Below are 18,345 nucleotides of genomic sequence, written 5' to 3'. Positions count from 1 at the left end.
CTTCTCAACTAGTCCCTTTCACAGATGAAGTACTCAGCCACTCAGTGTTTCTATTTTTTTCCCAGTTGCATGAGTTGCTTGAGTACTGAGGAAGAATCCATTTTACTAATTCTTAATTTTTTGAAAAAACTTTACCAAATTAATTTAAACAAGAGCTCTTTGAAAAATACCTATTAAAATTTCAAAGCAATTTAAAATTCTAGAACAGAAGAGCAGATTGTTTATCATGAAGCAAAATTAACATTTTATGTAAAAAAGTGATTTTAAAGGTGGGAGCCTGCATGGACTTTGAAAATGCATCAAATATGCCTTCTTAAGGGAAAAAGGGAAGTGTCAACTAGTGGCAGCCAGTGGAATGATTTATATAGTCCCTTCTGGATTCCTCATACCTCCTTTACTCTGGAGAAACAAAAGCTTGGATGTATAAAACAAACCTAAGCATGGAATTTTTGTAAAAGCTTTATTTTCATATTATTTGTAAAAATACATCAATATATAAACATCTCTACTCCAAGACTAGAGACACATTGCATAATCAATGCTAAATAAAGGCATTGTGCCTTACATAAGAAGACATAAATGTCCAAGGGATAATTAGAACATTAGAGTTCTTAAAGCATCAACATCAGAAATGTTGATCACATACAGAAATGTGAAAGTGTTACAATAAATAACAGCTGACATTCTTCTACAAAAATAGACATACACACATTCCCACACTTTATCAGTGATCTGACTGTCTTTGATCTCCCACTATTTATCCCCAGCATCCATTACAGTGGCCAAAAAGCTTACTGATTTAAACCAAACAACTGGACTGAAACAACTTTAACATTTTAAAAAATTACCTTTAAAAAAACCAGTACAGTGAATTACCAAACATATTCATATCTTTAAATAGCAGAACAAACATTAATATATATGCATGAAAATAAATAAACAAATAAATAAATATGTAAATAAATAGAAGAACTCTCATAGAAAATAGTCAAACACACCAGGCATAGTCCAGATGCCCCTGAGGTACTATTTGTTTCTCTCTCTTGACTCCAATTCCTTTTAGAATCTTCTTCAGAAACAGTAACAGACAAGCTTCCTCCTTCTCTCCATGTCAGTTGCTGCCTCTGTGATGGGGAAAAAAAAAAAAGCAGTTATTGTTTGTGGGTACTTAAGAAACTGATTGCACAGCCTTAATCCCTGATAGTCTAGGATTTTCTAAATGTGGCCATTCCCTAGCCTTGCACCAAGTGGCTACTACTCATAGTATTGCTGCCTTGCATAGCAAAAAACACACCAGGTTACTGTTTAATTAGGAATAGGTGATCTGTGATCACAATTGTATCATCAACTTCAGTCAGAATAATATTACAATGGGGTAAGAATGTACATGCATGACCTCATTTAGGCTTCAGAGAAACACCACGAGCAGCTATTTCTCATTTCACTGAGACTCAGGATAATAAGAGGTGGGACCTAAACTTACACTAGCAGGTGTCCTGTCACTGCACCCTGCTCTTCAGCAGGAAGGCTTAGGCTCATATTGCCCCAAACCTGGTGTTCCACTGTTCAGGACTTGAGCCCAAGGAAGCTGAGACATACATTGTTGCTCAATAAGTAGAAGTTTTTTTTGTTTGTTTGTTTAGCATCACTGGTCAATTCTTACTCTTTTAGGAGCACACATTTACCTGCACATATTTAAATACAGGTTTGAACACTGGAGCTATCTTTATGGCACCAGAGGTTAATCATCTTAGTGACACGATTATTTTATGAAAATAATCCTAATTTCTAGTCCTTTGGCAAATCCCTGAGCTTCCCTGATAAAATGTTAAACGATAACGTCAGTATGACCCATGACTCCATTCACATAACTCACTTGTTCAGCATCTTATGGATGATTTTCTTGACCAAGGGGGCCTCAGGGTTGAGACAAGCTTCCTGTCCATTCTTGAGAGTGGCTCTGCAGAGAGAAGGGAGGATCCCAGTGAGGCAGGAGGTTCAGCTGGGGAGCAGCAGGAGGGTCAGGGAGACTCAAGTCAGAGCTTCAAGCAGCTCAGGGCAGGACTTACATGACTTCTGTCTGGGCGCAGTGAGGTCCTGAGGGAGTCACCTTCACACTTTGGATGTTCTTGAGGTGAATTCCTTGCACAGTCTGCAAGCACTGGCAGCGCAGTTCAGAGACCACTGGCGCCCCTGGGGAGAGAAGAGACCGGATTAGCGGGGCTGTCCCCATCCTAGACGTCCTCACCCCGTACCCTCAATCCCAGTCCCTTCCTGGGGACCCCAGGACGCGGGTCTCACCTGCTGCGCGCCGGCTGGCGGCTACCAGGAGCAGCATGAGCAGCGCAACCTGGAGGAGCCGCGGAGCGCGGGGGACGGCGGAGGCGGTGCGGGCCATGGGACTCAGCGGGAGGATCGCGGCGGAGTCTGGAGTGCAAGAGCTTGTGGCGAGGGGCTGCTGTCCTGGCTCTGTGGCTCTCGGGGATCCGCGAGCCTCTTTTATGCATGGTTGGCGGGAAAGGCCAGAGCCCCTGGCCAGGGAATTCCCGGAGCTCCGGGTGCTTCCTCGCAGGCGGAAGGAGGTCGCTGCCCCGCCCCTGGCTGGAGGTTGGTGAGGGGACAACACTCTGACGCTGCCCGCCTGGCCTTGCTGCTTAGCTTCCGGGGACCCTGTGACCCCCAGGATGTTCTCTTTCTGCCGGAGATCCCCAAAGGAGAGGGAGTGGCCGCCTGCCAGCGGGACTGTGGGCCCCCAGACTCCCTTAGGAGGCGGCGTCATCAGCTGACACTGGTCAGTGTGAGGAACCTTAGTCATCAGGATTGGAGGAAGGAAGATGGGAAGTGGAATACCCGCTTTTCTATTTGTTCTATACCCATAAATATCTTCTGGATGAAGAATTTCCTTGGGTCTGCATAATATTCTCTTTTGAAATATATCCCTCTCCGATTACACATAAGAGTATGGGTTGGGTTCCTGGTATTTAACAAGCACAAATAAACCACACTTTGTGTCATACCTTTCTTCACAGCTCAGGGAAAGGACAGTGTCAAGAGTTTAATTCGACGTTTAATTTAGAAAACGGTGTCGAAATCCTACATAAATTCCTTTGTCTGTGAAATTCTGGAATTTCCAAAGCTGGAGTAAGTGGACAAGTACCACAGTTTGATGTATGAAAGAGTTGATGGGTTCATAAAATAATGACCTATTGGTGGTCAGGGAGCTGTTCTTAGGAGGGAGTGTTACATTGGAATTTGCAGAGTGCACAGTTCCTAGGTTTGTATAGCATATTAAATGCTATCGATAATTATAAATAAATGAAAGAAATTGATTTTTTTTTCATATCAGTTATGCCCCGGGGGGAATAGCACCCACTGATCATCTTAAGTGGCAAAAGGATGTGTTCTTGTGAAATATACACATGGTGATCATAAATCTTGTCCTACTTTGCTTTATAAAAACAAAATTTATTTCTTTTCCACCTTATATGGTCTTTCCTGTCTCCAGTAATTTGATTTCCCTTCTAGAAAAACAATCATCGTCATTATTTGCTTTTACTGATCTCTAATAAACCTTTTAAAACTGTTAACACAAGACTTTCATTCAGCAATTCCTTTTTCACTCTCAATTTTAATTCTCTGCATCACATTATAGGTTGGATTTAGAGAGTTTAGGGGTGGTTCCAGACATAGATTTTCCAGAGGTGTGAGGAAGAGCTGCAAGAGGAGGGAGGGGATGCTGCAGAGCTGCTACAAAGGCACAGAGCAGGACCCTTCACCAGAGCGTCCTGAGAGGAGTCAACTCTGCCAGTTACTGGGGCATGACCGTCTACTTGATGATGTAAAGATTCTTGTCTGTAAACGGACATACATGGTACTATCTACCTGGCAAGGTTGTTACCATGAATGTTATCATATGTAAAATGCCAGTACATATTAAATGCTATAGATAATTATAAATAAATGAAAGGAATTGATTTGTTTCATATCACGCCACTTCTCTAAGGATTTTCTATTAGTTTTATTTTTTAAGAGGAAATAGGATGAGTCTTGTCTAGTTTAATTGGTGGGTTAATTTCTAATCCTGTGTTTTAGTAATTTCAACTGCAAAATGTGAGTAAAAGTAAAATTGCCGCCTCTTAATTACTACAAAAAGAATTATGAGTAACTAGATTTCTGTCTTTAGATTTTTCCCAATGATTTTCAGTACTGTCTAGTATAAAATAAAACAAATTTGTAGATTATATATATATATATATTAAAGGTGTAGGAAGTGAAAGATAAGCTAAAATTTATAAAATATGATGAATTCATCAATGATTGAGTATTTATGCCAATCCTACTATTGTTGTTCTTATTTTTCTGGGATTCTTAGTTGGAAATATTCTGTTTCTTGAAATAATCAGTAGTTCAAAATAAAGTAGCCATTCTTTGTTTTCTTTTTCTTTCTTTCTTTTTTTTTTTTTTGGTATTTTAATTGGTGCACTATAGTTGTAAGTAATGGTGGATTCATTGTTACCAGTTCATTCACACACACACACACACACACGCACACACACACAATATAACAATACAACTTGGCCAATATTATTTCTGAGTACTTCCCCTTTCCTTCCTCTCTTTTCTCTCACAAGTCCCTTTCCTCTACTAATCTCCCTCAGTCATGTCATGAGATGGTCCACCCCCGGCTCAATTTTCTTTTTTATTTTGTTTTCTAACTTAAGTATATGATCCTTGACTTTCTGAGTTTGGCTTATTTTGCTTAAAAGAATAATTTCAAGTTCTATCCATTTTCCTGAAAATTATATAATTTCATTCTTCTTTATGGCTGATTAAATTCCACTGAACATGTATACCATTTTTTCTTTATCCATTCATCCACTGATGACACCTAAGTTGGTTCCATAGTTTAACTATTTCGAATTGTGTTACTCTAAACAGGAGTCCACACATATTGTATAATATGATGACTTTAATTATTTTTTATTTTTATTTTTTGGTACTAGAGATTGAATCAAGGGGTGCTTAACCACTGAACAACATCCTCAACCATTTTTTATATTTTATTTCCAGATAGGGTCTTACTGATTTGCTTAGGGCCTTGCTAAATTGCTGAGGCTGGCTTTGAACTCATAATCCTCCTGCCTCAGCCTCCTGAGCTGCTGGGCCATGGTGGCTAGTCTGACTTTAATTCTTTTTTTTTTTTTTTTTTGTCAAGTGTTTAACAATTTTATTCATCACCAATACACATATATATTGGCTTGGTTCAAAAAATACTGGTTTAATTTTATCAATTTAGAATGATTTTCAGGGTGCAATCAAAACTTCAAAATTGTAAATTCTGTATATCAACAAACTTAATTCAAGTACTGATTAATTTATTTAATTTAATTTTTTTTAACTTTAATTCTTTAGGATAAATACTGAGGTGTGATGTAGTTGAATCAGTTGGTGGTTTCACTCTTAGTGTTTTGAGGAATCTCCATACTGATTTCCATAATGGTTGTACTAATTTACAATCCTACAAACAGTGTAAAAGTCTTCTATTTCCTCCACATTTTTTTCAGCATTTATTATTGTTTGTATCCTTGATGACTGCCATTCTGATTGCTGTGTGATGAAATCTCAGTGTGGTTTTGATTTGCATTTGCCTAATTGCTAACAATGTTGAACTTTTTAAAACTATTGTTGACTATTTGTATTTCTTCTTTTGAGAAGTGTATCTTTAGTTTATTTGCCCATTTATAATAGCTATTCTTTTTAAGTTAAAATATTTTCATTTTTCTAATTATAGATGTATACCTGCTTATTGTAGAAAAATTTAAAGAGTACAAAAGATGAAGAGATTATTTAGTAAGCTTTTAAAACTTTCGTCTAGGGAACAAACTTTAGCAGAACTTTGCTTTTGTCTTCGATGTCCCTAATAACTGAAATATTTTATGTATTTATAAGATGCTGAGTAAATGTTAGAGTGTGATCATTCATAACACTTTGATACAAAAGGCAATGTTTTAATCTTAATCTTCTCAACTGCCTCATAAAGTACCCCCTGTTGAAATTGTAATTTATAAGGAAATAGAAGGGAAGGAAATTGAAATAATTTGTCCAGGTCTTATAGTTGACAAAATTCAGAATTTGAGCTCTAGGCAACATGGCTTCAACAACTACACACACAAAATATTTTTCTGAAATAAGTAATTTATAACTTCAGGAGAGTTCTTTGATTTTTGTGTTTATTATCTCATGGTTCAACTTTACCTTCTAAAATGTTTCCACTTTTTGTTTCTCTAACAAAGAGAATTTTTGTGGCATATGTATACTTAATTTAATAAAATCTACATCTATTTACTTATTCACCCACTTTTCAAAATTAATATATTCCCCTCAAAAAAAATTAGGTCAGCAGGAATGAATATTCTACCCTGGGAACTTTCTAGAAGGGAAAATAAGTATTTTAGTCAGCTCTTATTTTTTCTGAGACAACATTCACAGTGTTCTGCTGAACCAGTTTGAGCACTTTATTGTGTTTAATAACTGAAATATTTTGCCTTCAGCATTAAAGGGAAGTTTCCAGATATTTATTCTCCTTCTGACTAAGAAAACGACATATTTGCTTTAACAGTTTCCAGATTCAATCCAAGTACTGTCATAAGCAAACAATCAGTGTGAATAAAGCATTAAAAAATGTATAGTAGTTGCCAAAAGGAAGGAACATTTAAAGAAGCAGGCTCATAATTGAAGAATAATCTAAAACTTTGTACCTAGACTTACATGATAAACAATTGCTTACAAGATGAAATACTAAAGAGTTTTTTTTTCCCCCTTTTACAATATACCAGTTCTCATAATTTAATTCCTTAGAGCCTTGTCTTTTTTTTTTTTTTTTGGTACCAGGAATTGAACCCATTTGGCCTTTAACTACTGACCACATCCCTAACCCTTTTTCATGTTTTTGTTTGTTTGTTTTTAATTCTGAGACAGGGACTCTCTAAGTTGCTTAGGGCCTTACTAAATTGCTGAGCTTGCTTTGACCTTGCAATCTTTCTGCCTCAGCCTCTCAGATCGCTGGGATTACAGGCATGTACCACCATGCCCAGCACTCATATTTTCTTTTTTTAAAGAAAACTTAAGAAGCAATGTTGTTATACTAAAATAATCCAAACATTTTTTATTTGAATAAGTGCCTTCCTCAGCCAATTATTCATTGTATGAGCTAAGTAAAAGGTTTAATATGTCCAAACTTTAAAGTCATACAATCACCACTCTGAAAAGAATAGTCATTACTAAAATAAAAACATTTTATAATTTAATTCCTTTTTAAGTAATCATATTTACTTAAAAAGGAATTAAAGTTTATAATTCCTTTTTACATAATCATATTTATTATATCTTGTAGTTTTAATTTTCACTAATATATCTTTTAAATCCAGAGTTGCAGCCACATCCAGCGCACTGATGAAGCAACAGGAATGGGCAGGTGGTGCAGAGCTGCTCTGCTAAGTCTTGCTATGGGGAGCCAAGCCATCTAAGCTGCCAGACCTATTTTGTTGCAATTACAACTTTAATACAATGAATGACTCTGACACTAAGAGGAAAAGGATGAAGCTGCCTGAATGTGGCATTAAATTCATGGACACATCCACTTCTACAGTTCAAAGCATTTTGAGTATTGTCTTTCATCCTGTCCTATCTCTAATGCATTTGTCATTTATACCTGGTTTGAGTCCCTGCCCCCTACTTCTGAGAGCAGAACCCTGCTTTTCCTTTCCTTGTCATCCCTCCTTCCTCCCAGTCTGGGGTACAGGCAGTGATTCTCCTCCAAATCTCCAGGAGAGCTCTCACAATCCCAAGTCATACTGGCCAATTCTTGTCCAAGTCCAACCCCAGTAACATTGGTAAACTCAGGGGTGGGCAAGTGACCTAATCCTGTCCAAGTCAGAAGAATTCCCTGAAGTCCTTTTTGTCAGAAAAAGGTTGGACAAATAAGCTCTTACTTCCTGCTGGGGCATAGCTAGTTGGACAGAAGCTTGGAGCTCTGCAATTGGTTAAGCAGAGCCTGTCCACACTGAGGCCAGGCACAGAGAAAAGCTGCCAAATCTGGACTGAGACTGACCACTGACCACCAAAGAGCATTTTTGAATTGCAGGATTCTGCTTTATCTCACCTACTAACCAGACTTTGCATTTCATAGGGAAATAAAATAATTTCCTTTTTTATTGAGCAAATCTAAATTGAATTTTTGTTACTGATTCCACTTGCTGTTAGAATTACCTTTCTAACCAGAAGGGCATTTCAACTGGAGCTTAATTCCTTTCTTTCTCCATTTGTTTCAGCATTTTCATTTATCATTTACCCAGCATTTTTAACATGAGAATGATGTTGGTTGCCATGGATACAAAGAGGATTAAGACAGACTGCTACCCTCAAACTCTCAATGCAGTAGGGGGCATGAATGTAGAAACAGATTTTTAGAAAAGCTGGTAAATTCCACAATAAACTACTCCCAAGGCATTAGAAAAAGAGAGGAGACCTAATACAATTTTTACAGTGTGGATTTGTGAGAGGTGTCAGAGAAGATCTCTTGAAAATGTCACTTTTGTAAGTTTTAAAGAATAAATAGTTTTCCATGTGAATGGAGGACCTCTGAGGCATGGAAAACAGTCCAGAAGGAGAGGATCCAGTGAGCAATGTCCTTGTGTTGAGAAGCAGCGTGGGGGCACTGAGAAGAGTGGGAAGCAGGGCTCTCCAGCACTGGAAGCTATATGCCTACAGGTTCTAGCTTGACAGTTGGTTTGGATGTTATTTCCACTGGGAGCCTCCACTTGCATCTCAAGGTGTTTTCATGATCCACTTCCTCAGACCACAAGGTGACCTTTATTGATTATCCACCCTGTGGTAGGTAGAAGATTGGTTTAACATACAAGCTTAAGTCAGTACCAAAATTAGGGAGTGGTGGGTATTAAATTCGAACAAACTTTAAGAGACACAGACAACATACAAAGGAGTAATAGGTTTTGTAAGAGAAGAAGTCAAAACAGAAAGAAAATTCTTCTTTGATAATGTAACGTGCACATTTCTGGAACATAGTCTTTACTTTAATTCCTGTAGTAAGGATGTCCTCATGATTTCAACAATATCTAGATATTTAAATTAATTTTAATTAACATTGAACACTATCTACTACATTAGATTTGGATGTTATTCCATAATACTTTTACAAAAACAAATTGTAATATAAACTTTGCATTTCCATTTTCTTAAAATCATTTTTAAAAATTTTGAGGGTGTACTATTGAGTCGTTAAATTGCATTATGTTTGTGTAGTGTAATCCAAACAATATAGGGATACCAAAAATTACAAAAAAATATGTTAGAAAAAAATTTAAGAAATGAGGAACTATCTCCATGGAAATATTATTGTACTAGATGGTTATACTGGATATGAAAACAGCATGATGACTTTGATATTTTGAAAGCAAAATTTAGGAAGTTGAGTGATGAGTTATAAACCACAGCAAACATATCACGCATATGGATATACACATTTCAACTAGGAAAATTACAAATCATAAAATTTTGATGATCAGAAAACGTTCTCTGTAACATTTCAACATTTTGAAAATTTTTGCTGCAATCCTCATGGCCCATATGTATTCTTTTTTTTTGTTTGTTTTTTTTGTTTTTATTTTGTTGATTCTGGGGATTGAATCCAGGGCCTCTTTACCACTTAGCTATATCTCCAGTCCTTTTTATTTTGAGACAGGGTCTTGTTAAGTTGCTGGTACTGGCCTCAAACTTGCTATTCTCCTTTAGCCTCCAAATCATTGGGATTCCAGGTAGGGGCCAGCACACTAGCTTTAATCTATTTTAGAAAATGTTCCAATGCCCTCAAAAAATAAATGCAATTTGTGCAATTGCTGACGTGAAGCATCTATACATCACTCAGGCCAAATTTGTTGATTGTGTTGCTAAACTCTTTCACACTATTATTGACTTTTTTACTGTTTATCCACTAAGTATTGAAAGAGAAGCTTTGGCTATTAATATGTATTTGTCTATGGATCTTTTTCGGTCTCTCCATTTTGCTTGGCATGTTTGATAATGTTGTGAATTTCATAAAATTTAATGATTGCTTTGACTCTTGTAGAATTGCCTTTTTTGAATCAACCTTCTTTCTAAGATTACTTCTTTGCATAGACCTGATATATAAAATGGACCTTCATAAATAGGTCAATTATTAATAAATACATTAATAACATTCATAGTTGTTAATAATAATTAATATTAATATAGCTATGTTTGGTTTCTTTCAGTTATGTTTTGCATAATACAGCATTTTCTATTCTTTAATCTTAAGATACCTAGGGTTTAATATTTAAAGTGAATTTTGTTAAGTAACATAGATGTCTGGTACAATCTCATAATCTTTGCCTTTTTTAAAAAAAATTTTTTCCTTACTTGTTGATAGATCTTTATTTTATGTATCTATATATGGTGCTGAGAATCAAACCCAGTGCCTCACACATGCCAGGCAAGTGCACTACTGCTGAGCCACAGTCCCAGCCCAATCTTTGACTTCTAATTGGAGTGCTTATTTCTTTTAAATTTACTGTTATTGTTATTATAGTTGCATTTAAGCCAACTGTTTTACTATTCTTTTGCTCTGTATTTTTAAAAATCAAGTACTAATTTTGGAATAATTTTAGATTTACAAAGTATTTATGTGAATAGTACTAAAAGTTCCTGCATCAGACCTTTTGTTCATTTTCCCCTAATATTGTCATTTTCCATAATTGTAGTACACTTGTCAAAACAAAGAAATTAACGTTGGTACATTGCTAACCACCAAACTACAGTCTTTATTCAGATTTCACCAATTTTCCGTCAATGTCCCTTATCTATCTATTGCAGGATTCCACCCAACACATATATTGCATTAGCCCTCATGTCTCCTTTATCTCCTCCAATCTGTAACAATTTATTAATGTTGTCTTGTTTCCCCTGACTTGGCAATTCAGAAAAATACTTGTTGGGTGTCTTATAGAATATCCCTCAATTTTGATTTTTCTAATGTTTTCTCATGACTCTTCTGGGAATCTGGATTATGGATAAGCATTTAAATGGAGTTGAAGTGCCCTTCCCATCATATTCTATCAGGAGCTGCATGATATTCATTCACGTGCCTTGACTGGTAACAATAATCTTGATCACTTTATTGAAATTAAGTCTGCCAAGTTTCTTCCCTGGAATGGTTTTATTTTCCCCTTTTCCTAATCCTTTCTTTGAAAGCAACTTGCCCATACTCCTGTGCATAGGGAACTAAGCATCACTTCAGGAAAGGAGAGACTGTACTCATTAGGAATTCTTCCATAAGGAAGATTCATCCCTTCTTCATGTCCCATGTACTCCTCCATCATTTTTAACTTTCTGTCTTCTTTTGCATTATTTAGATGTTTTATTTCATTTTATTTTTATCTCTTTTTTTCAGATTTTTAAGTCCTAAATTTTGGCATTTCCTTTTTTAGGGTCACCTTAGAAATCACAATATGTTTCTACTCCATTACAATTTTCCTTAATTTAATATTTTCTCTAAAAATTGAATGAGTATGTTATATTTTAAATCTATTTAGCTCCTTACATATCCTTTCTGCTTTTTTGGACATCTATTTTACTTTATAGTAGGTTCATATCTCCACAGATCATGATTATTATTGTTATTTTAAATGGCACAGATTTTTAAGTTCTTAGGTAGAATCCACTTTTCCATCTTTAACTCCCAACCTTATGAAAAGAAAAAGAATTGCATAATTGTTTGCAAAACCCCTTACCAAAAAGCATGTAATGGAAGCCCTTGTTAAATATTTATAAAAATCCATAAGTTTATAAAAACTAATTTTTAATAAATAATAGGTAATTGTGAAAACAACAATATTTTATATGAAACCAGAATTATCATAGTGGTTGGAAGTGGGTAGTGTGTACTTTCTAATAGTGTCAACTATTCATTCACCAGTAAGAGAAATTTAAGGAATGTGCCATGCCTAAAAGCAGGCATGCAGTTACTTATAGCCTAGAGATGTGAAGGAAAATAAAACAAAGGGTAAGCATGCTATTTTTCAGTAAAATTTTTATTTTCATTTGTAAAAATATGACAGTAGTTATAACTTCTCTGTTCTAAGACAGAGAGAAACAATTCATAATAAATATCAAACAAGGCATTATGCCCTACAAGCAAGACATAAAATGTCCAAGGGAAACTTCAACATATGAATGTTGACTACATAATGTGTGAGACTTTCAATAAATAACACCCGACATTCTTTTTAAAAAGTACAAAAATAGATGTGCACACATTCCCTCACTCTAATATTGATCACACTGTGCAATCGGCTGGATCCCCACCCACCGTCTTTTATCACAGTGGCTGGCACTTCTCTCCCAATAAATATCAATTTAATGAGACAGCTTAAACCCATCATCTTTAAGTTAAATAACAATCAAGACTTAGTCATTTCATGAAACACATTCACATCTTAAAAAACTAACATAAATATTAAAATAGAAGCTTTGAAAAATAAATAAATAGAACCATAAATAAATAGAACTCTCATAAGAAATAGTCAAAGACATCAAGCTCTTTCCAATTATCCCCAGAAGCTGGCTGCTCTCTTCCATTTTCAGGTCTTCTAAGGCAGGGACCACCCAGCAGAAGCCAGCAGGGGGAGCTTCTTCATTCCAGGTCAGTTGGTGCTGCTCCTGTGATGGGAGAGGTTAGTGTTACTGGTGCTGAGGGAAGCTACTCATTTCTTAGTTGGGTCCTGAAAGTTAAAGGGATTTCTGCATTGCAGTCTCCTGCTTTCCCCTCTACCCAGTGGAGGTCTGACCTAAAGCTTCCCTGAACAGCAGAGAACTTGGGCTCCTGAATGTTTTTATAGAAGAAAAACCAGGAAGTGGAGTCAAATATATCATTGGCTCAAAAGAGGGAAAAAACATTGTTCACAGTCTGTCACACTGAATTAAAAATTTACCTGCGCGACCTCCCTTAAACAGCCCCCCAAGCCTATGAAATAGCTACTGTTATTTGTTATGTTAAATAACAGCCACAGGGATTCTAGCCTTGAATTCAGGGAAATCTCACTCAAAGTCCTTGCTCTTGGCCAGGAAAATTTAGAGGCACACCCTGACCAAGACCAGGTTTTGAACCCATTAGACACTGAGGTACAGATGGTTCCTCAATAGTTGGAGGCTTTTTTTTTTTTTCCTTTTTTTGTTTAACCACCAGTGCCAATTCTATTTCCTCCTATAGGTGCATACATTTACCTGCATTCACTGAATAGAGTTTGGGCATGGGAATGGAGGACATTGGAAATATTTCTGACACCAGAGAAGATTAATGAACTTATAGTTCAGTCGAGTATAAAAATACCCATTGTAATTTCTAGTCTTAAAGCCACCCTTGAACTTTCCTGAAATAATTTTAAAGAGACAGATGCCAACACAACCCTTGTCGCATGGGTAAATAGAAACCATAACTCACTTGTTTAGCATCTTATCGATGATTTTCTTGACCAAGGGGGCCTCAGGGTTGAGACAAGCTTCCTGTCCATTCTTGAGAGTGGCTCTGCAGAGAGAAGGGAGGATCCCAGTGAGGCAGGAGGTTCAGCTGGGGAGCAGCAGGAGGGTCAGGGAGACTCAAGGCATAGCTTCAAGCAGCTCAGGGCAGGACTTACATGACTTCTGTCTGGGCGCAGTGGGGTCCTGGGGACGTCACCTTCACACTTTGGATGTTCTTGAGGTGAATTCCTTGCACAGTCTGCAAGCACTGGCAGCGCAGTTCAGTGACCACTGGCGCCCCTGGGGAGAGAAGAGACCGGATTAGCGGGGCTGTCCCCATCCTAGGAGTCCCCATCCCGTACCCTCAATCCCAGTCCCTTCCCGGGGAACCCAGGACGCGGGTCTCACCTGCTGCGCGCCGGCTGGCGGCTACCAGGAGCAGCAAAAACAGCGCGACCTGGAGGAGCCGCGGAGCGCGGGGGACGGCGGAGGCGGTGCGGGCCATGGGACTCAGCGGGAGGATCGCGGCGGAGCCTGGAGTGCAAGAGCTTGTGGCGAGGGGCTGCTGTCCTGGCTCTGTGGCTCTCGGGGATCCGCGAGCCCCTTTTATGCATGGTTGGCGGGAAAGGCCAGAGCCCCGGGCCAGGGAATTCCCGGAGCTCGGGGTGCTTCCCCGTGGGCGGAAGGAGGCCGCCGCCCCGCCCCTGGCTGGAGGTTGGTGAGGGGACAACACTCTGACGCTGCCCGCCTGGCCTCGCTGCTTAGCTTCTGGGGACCCTGTGACCCCGGGATATTACCCTGAAGCCCCAGATTCCAAAACGGTAGTGAGTGGCCACCTGCGAGGGGGGACTTTGGGCGCCAGGGACCCCAATGTGCGGGACGTGGTGATCAGACCCGCTGTATGCAGGTAGGATCGGAGCCACTTTTTTTTTTTTTAATGAATGGACGCAATATCTTTATTTATTTTATTAATTTTTATGTGATGCTGAAGATCGAACCCAGTGCCTCAGACGTGCCAGGCAGGCGCTCTACCGCTGAGCTGTCACCCCAGCCCTGGAGCCAGTGATTTCTCTGGAAGAGACTTCAGTTGGGATGGCTGTTGGGGGAATGGCCATCTCTTCACTCTCTCCTCTGGCTCTAGTTTTGCGGATTTCACACTATAAAAATACATCTGTCTTCTCAAATTACACAGGAGAACGTTTTCTTTTTCCCAGTGTTTTGTGATCTCAAATCACATTTGAACTCTTTTTTCCTGCAGTGGGGATGGGGGTAAGTTGGGGAAGAATTACCAGTGCCAGAGGTGAATTCTGTGTATTTTGGAAGACCCCCTTTTAATCTCCCATCTGTCCTCTTTTTAACTTTTGAAACTTCCCAAACTCTAGTAGGAGTCAGGAGCATCACCATTTTGTTGTATTCTTCATTCATTCAGCGCTTTGAGGAGCAGCAAAGGGTCATGTTGATTTCAAGAGGTCCACTTTTTCTAGTACTGTCCTGGACAGTTGTCTGAATTTACCTGCATTGTATGATTGATTCCATGATGATAAACAAATATTGACATACTTTGGGCCCTCAAAGAATATCAGTAAAAGCTAATATCTTCATACTGGGCAATTCACTTTTAGTTTAGTGTCAATGTTTATTCCTTCCTTCCTTCCTTTATCCTTTTTCTCTTTCTCTCCTTCTTCTTCTCCTTTTTGTTCTAGGGATGAACCACTGAATCCAGGGGTACTTACCCTCTGAACCACATACCCAACGCTTTTTTAATTTTTGAGACAGGGTCTCCCTAAGTTGCTTACATTCTCACCAAATTGCTGAGGTTGACTTTGAACTCTAGAGCCTCTTGCCTTAGAGTTGTGGGATTAAAGGTGTGCACCACTGTGTCCAGCTTCCAATGTTCTTTTTTTTTTTTTTTTAATGTTGAACTTTGGTGGACTGCATTGATTCTCCAGGATGATTGCTAAATTTGAGGATGTGTGAAATTTTCTTCACTGCTGTGAGCAGGGTAGGGAAGCAGTTGGATTAAAAAGCTGTTAGTTCCAGGAAAAGCATGTTCCCTAGATGCAGAGTTGCAGAGTTAAATTGGTAAAGTCTGTCAGGATTAAAATTTTAGCAATCCTGTCTTTCTTCTGGACCATAGCTGGCAATGTATCTAACTTCCCTTTGCTTATTGTTCCTTTCAGCAAATAGAAATGCCTCTGCCTCTCAGGTATTATTAAATATGCTATATTTATAAACCATCAGTACATATGAAGTGCTAGGTAAATATTTGGAAAATAAACAAAATAGAAATGGTGTTTTACAACCTTATTGTTAATGACCTGTTTGTCTCCCCCCATATGTCAAAGCCGGAACCCACAGTATGATGGTATTAAGAAGCGGAGCTTTTGCCAGGTTAGGTTAGGTTTAGATGAGGTCATGGGGATAGGGGCAAACTCATGATGGGATTAATGCCTTTATAAGAAAAGACTAGAGACCTTCCTGCTCTTTCTCTCTTTTTTCTCTCCATATTTACCCATAGTGCAGCAATAAGCTGACCATTTGCAAACCAGAAAGCATGCATTCACCAGACACCAAATCGGCCTGCACTTTGAACTTAGACTTCTCAGCCTCCAAAACTGTGATATAAATGGTTGTTTAAGCCATTCAGTCTATGGTTGTAGACAGTTAGGATATTAATTTAAAGTTAAACAGCCTATGGTGAATCCTAATATAAACAAAAAAAAAATCAGTGTTTCCAAAGAAACATCTTCTAATTAATCTTTTAAATTTTCAGCATCAAAAATTTTGAAAGAAGAGTATATCTGTATTCTTAAGGGCTCTTACATTGTTTTTCATCTATTGCTTGTTTGAAAGTTCAGTTTTATAACTTCCTATATAAAATAGGAAGGAAAGTAAATTCTCCCTCCCCCCAAATTTTGGAAGATTTAAGAAATGACTGTTTCTTTGTCAGTGACATTAACAACTGAGTATCCAAACTTTTCATCTATTTCTTATACTTGAGGAATATAAATATTATTAACTGAATTATTAACTGAAATGATTTTCATGTCTGTGTAAGCAAGTTTTCCATTACTGTGACAAAATACTTGATATAATCAACTTACAAGAAGGAAATTTTGGCTCACAGTTTCAGAGGTTTCAGTCCGTGGTTGCTTGGTCCTGTTATTTTGGGCCTATGGTAAGGCCATAGTTCATTGTGGGAGCTCATGATAGAGAAATTCTGTTCATCCCATGGCAACTGGTGAGCAAAAAGAAAGAGAAAGGAGTCATTGTTCCAATATCCTCCTCAAGGGTATGCTTCTAACAACCTAACTCCCCTTTACTACACACCACTTCTTAAAGATTCTACCACCTTCCAAAAGTACCATAGACTGGCAACCAATTCTTTAACATAGGAGCTTTGGGGGGATGCTTTTAAAATGTAGTAAAATTCTACTCAAGTACTTATATAAGTAAATTCTCAGGAAAAATATAATTTTAATTTTTCTATTGTAGTTGTCAAAAAAATGAGACATGTTAAGAATCAGCTTTGTTATGTGTAGGATTGTCTATGATACTCCGAGGGACATGTGTAACCAAAATCATTTGCCTTCAGAAAAGAAGTAGAAAGATTTTTTTCCTTTCCTTCTTCTACTTTCTGTTATTTAATTGTTGAGAGTCTTATGCTATGCTTCAAAAAATTTCAAGAGCACCAGTGTTATGAGGCCTACTTACTGTGGTAAATTTCTTCCATTTTAACATGCGCTGAATGCCACTATTAACACACACAACTTTATGAAGTTATCCCTGAAACAGAAGCGCATTTGAGTAAATTCCATTTTACCTGTAATTTTTATGATTCCTTCAGATTTGATTAGTACCATCTGATGCCGGGGTCCTGCCCTAGCGGGGTTCAGGGAGTCGTGAAGGATGAGTGGCATCGATGAAAAGGATGAGACAGGAGTCATTCTGTTGCAGCAATCTCCAAAGAGAGAGCTCTAATGTAGCTTTCTCTGGGTCATCTTTTATTGCAATTTTTCTCATCATTATGGATTCAGAATACTTCATTGATTATACAATTTCAAAACTTTGCCAAAATGTGACATTTCCTTAACCATCATTAGGGGTATAGAAAAATGTAACATCAATTTACATTTTTCCAGGATGTGACATTTACTTATCACTTATTAAAAGAGTACAGAATCATTAATAAAATACGTCACTAATTTACATTTTTCAGATTTTCCCAAGATGTACTATTTTTCCCAAGATATGCTATTTTCTTATTAACTAATGCCAAACTACGTAACCAGACTCTAAGTCTCCTAACCTATCATTAACCTTCAAGTTTAAAGTATACCTGCACCTTATTTCTAATCTAAACTTCCCATCTAAAGAAGTCCCCTTAGATCTTATACTTAAAATATCCTAAAGTCTATGAAGCATTCTTAAAGCCTAGAAACCATTCTTAAAACATATCAGAGACCCACACAGCTAAAAAACTTATGAATTCTAAACCCAAGAATCTAAATAAAATAATATTTCTATTATTCTAAAAATATATCTTATAAAACTACTTTAATTAATTTCCACATTCATTCTCATAAAACTGGTTGAGCTGCTTTCTCAAAGAGTTTCTTTGTTTCTTAGTCAAGGTGCATTAGTTCTTATATCTTTGTAAACTCAGTAAAATCAAGTAGTAAATATCAATCCACTTACCGCCAATGTTAACTATGCTCATCATAAGCCCTGTGTGAAGTAAAAGAGGGTTTACAGAAAAGAGGAGAATGTATCTTTATATGTCTTAACTTTCCT

At 37.6% G+C, this 18,345-nt stretch overlaps 2 protein-coding genes and 1 long non-coding RNA gene across 3 annotated transcripts in view; 1 reads left to right on the top strand and 2 right to left on the bottom strand.

The window, feature by feature from the left end:
- Nucleotides 1-445: 445 nt before the first annotated feature.
- LOC120892253 (uncharacterized) lies at nt 446-2,830 on the bottom strand. The gene is made up of 4 exons (XM_078021411.1): nt 2,302-2,830; nt 2,070-2,193; nt 1,877-1,960; nt 446-1,124 (listed from the first exon to the last, which is right to left on the bottom strand). The coding sequence occupies exons 1-4, from the start codon at nt 2,813-2,815 to the stop codon at nt 1,112-1,114; spliced, it is 735 nt and encodes a 244-aa protein (XP_077877537.1). The 5' UTR covers nt 2,816-2,830; the 3' UTR covers nt 446-1,111.
- Nucleotides 2,831-12,107: 9,277 nt separating this feature from the next.
- LOC101964412 (growth-regulated protein homolog gamma) lies at nt 12,108-14,094 on the bottom strand. The gene is made up of 4 exons (XM_040292314.2): nt 13,960-14,094; nt 13,728-13,851; nt 13,535-13,618; nt 12,108-12,753 (listed from the first exon to the last, which is right to left on the bottom strand). The coding sequence occupies exons 1-4, from the start codon at nt 14,054-14,056 to the stop codon at nt 12,738-12,740; spliced, it is 321 nt and encodes a 106-aa protein (XP_040148248.2). The 5' UTR covers nt 14,057-14,094; the 3' UTR covers nt 12,108-12,737.
- Nucleotides 14,095-14,269: 175 nt separating this feature from the next.
- Nucleotides 14,270-18,345, top strand: part of LOC120892342 (uncharacterized) — an 82,075-nt gene continuing 77,999 nt past the window's right edge. The window contains exon 1 of the long non-coding RNA XR_013425823.1: nt 14,270-14,458. This is a non-coding gene — a long non-coding RNA (uncharacterized LOC120892342). The remainder of the gene's footprint in view (nt 14,459-18,345) is intronic.

Source organism: Ictidomys tridecemlineatus, chromosome 9, assembly GCF_052094955.1.
Source record: "Ictidomys tridecemlineatus isolate mIctTri1 chromosome 9, mIctTri1.hap1, whole genome shotgun sequence".
NCBI lineage: Eukaryota > Metazoa > Chordata > Mammalia > Rodentia > Sciuridae > Ictidomys > Ictidomys tridecemlineatus.
The sequence above is the reverse complement of the archived record's forward strand: the minus strand, read 5'-3'. Positions and strand labels throughout refer to the sequence as shown.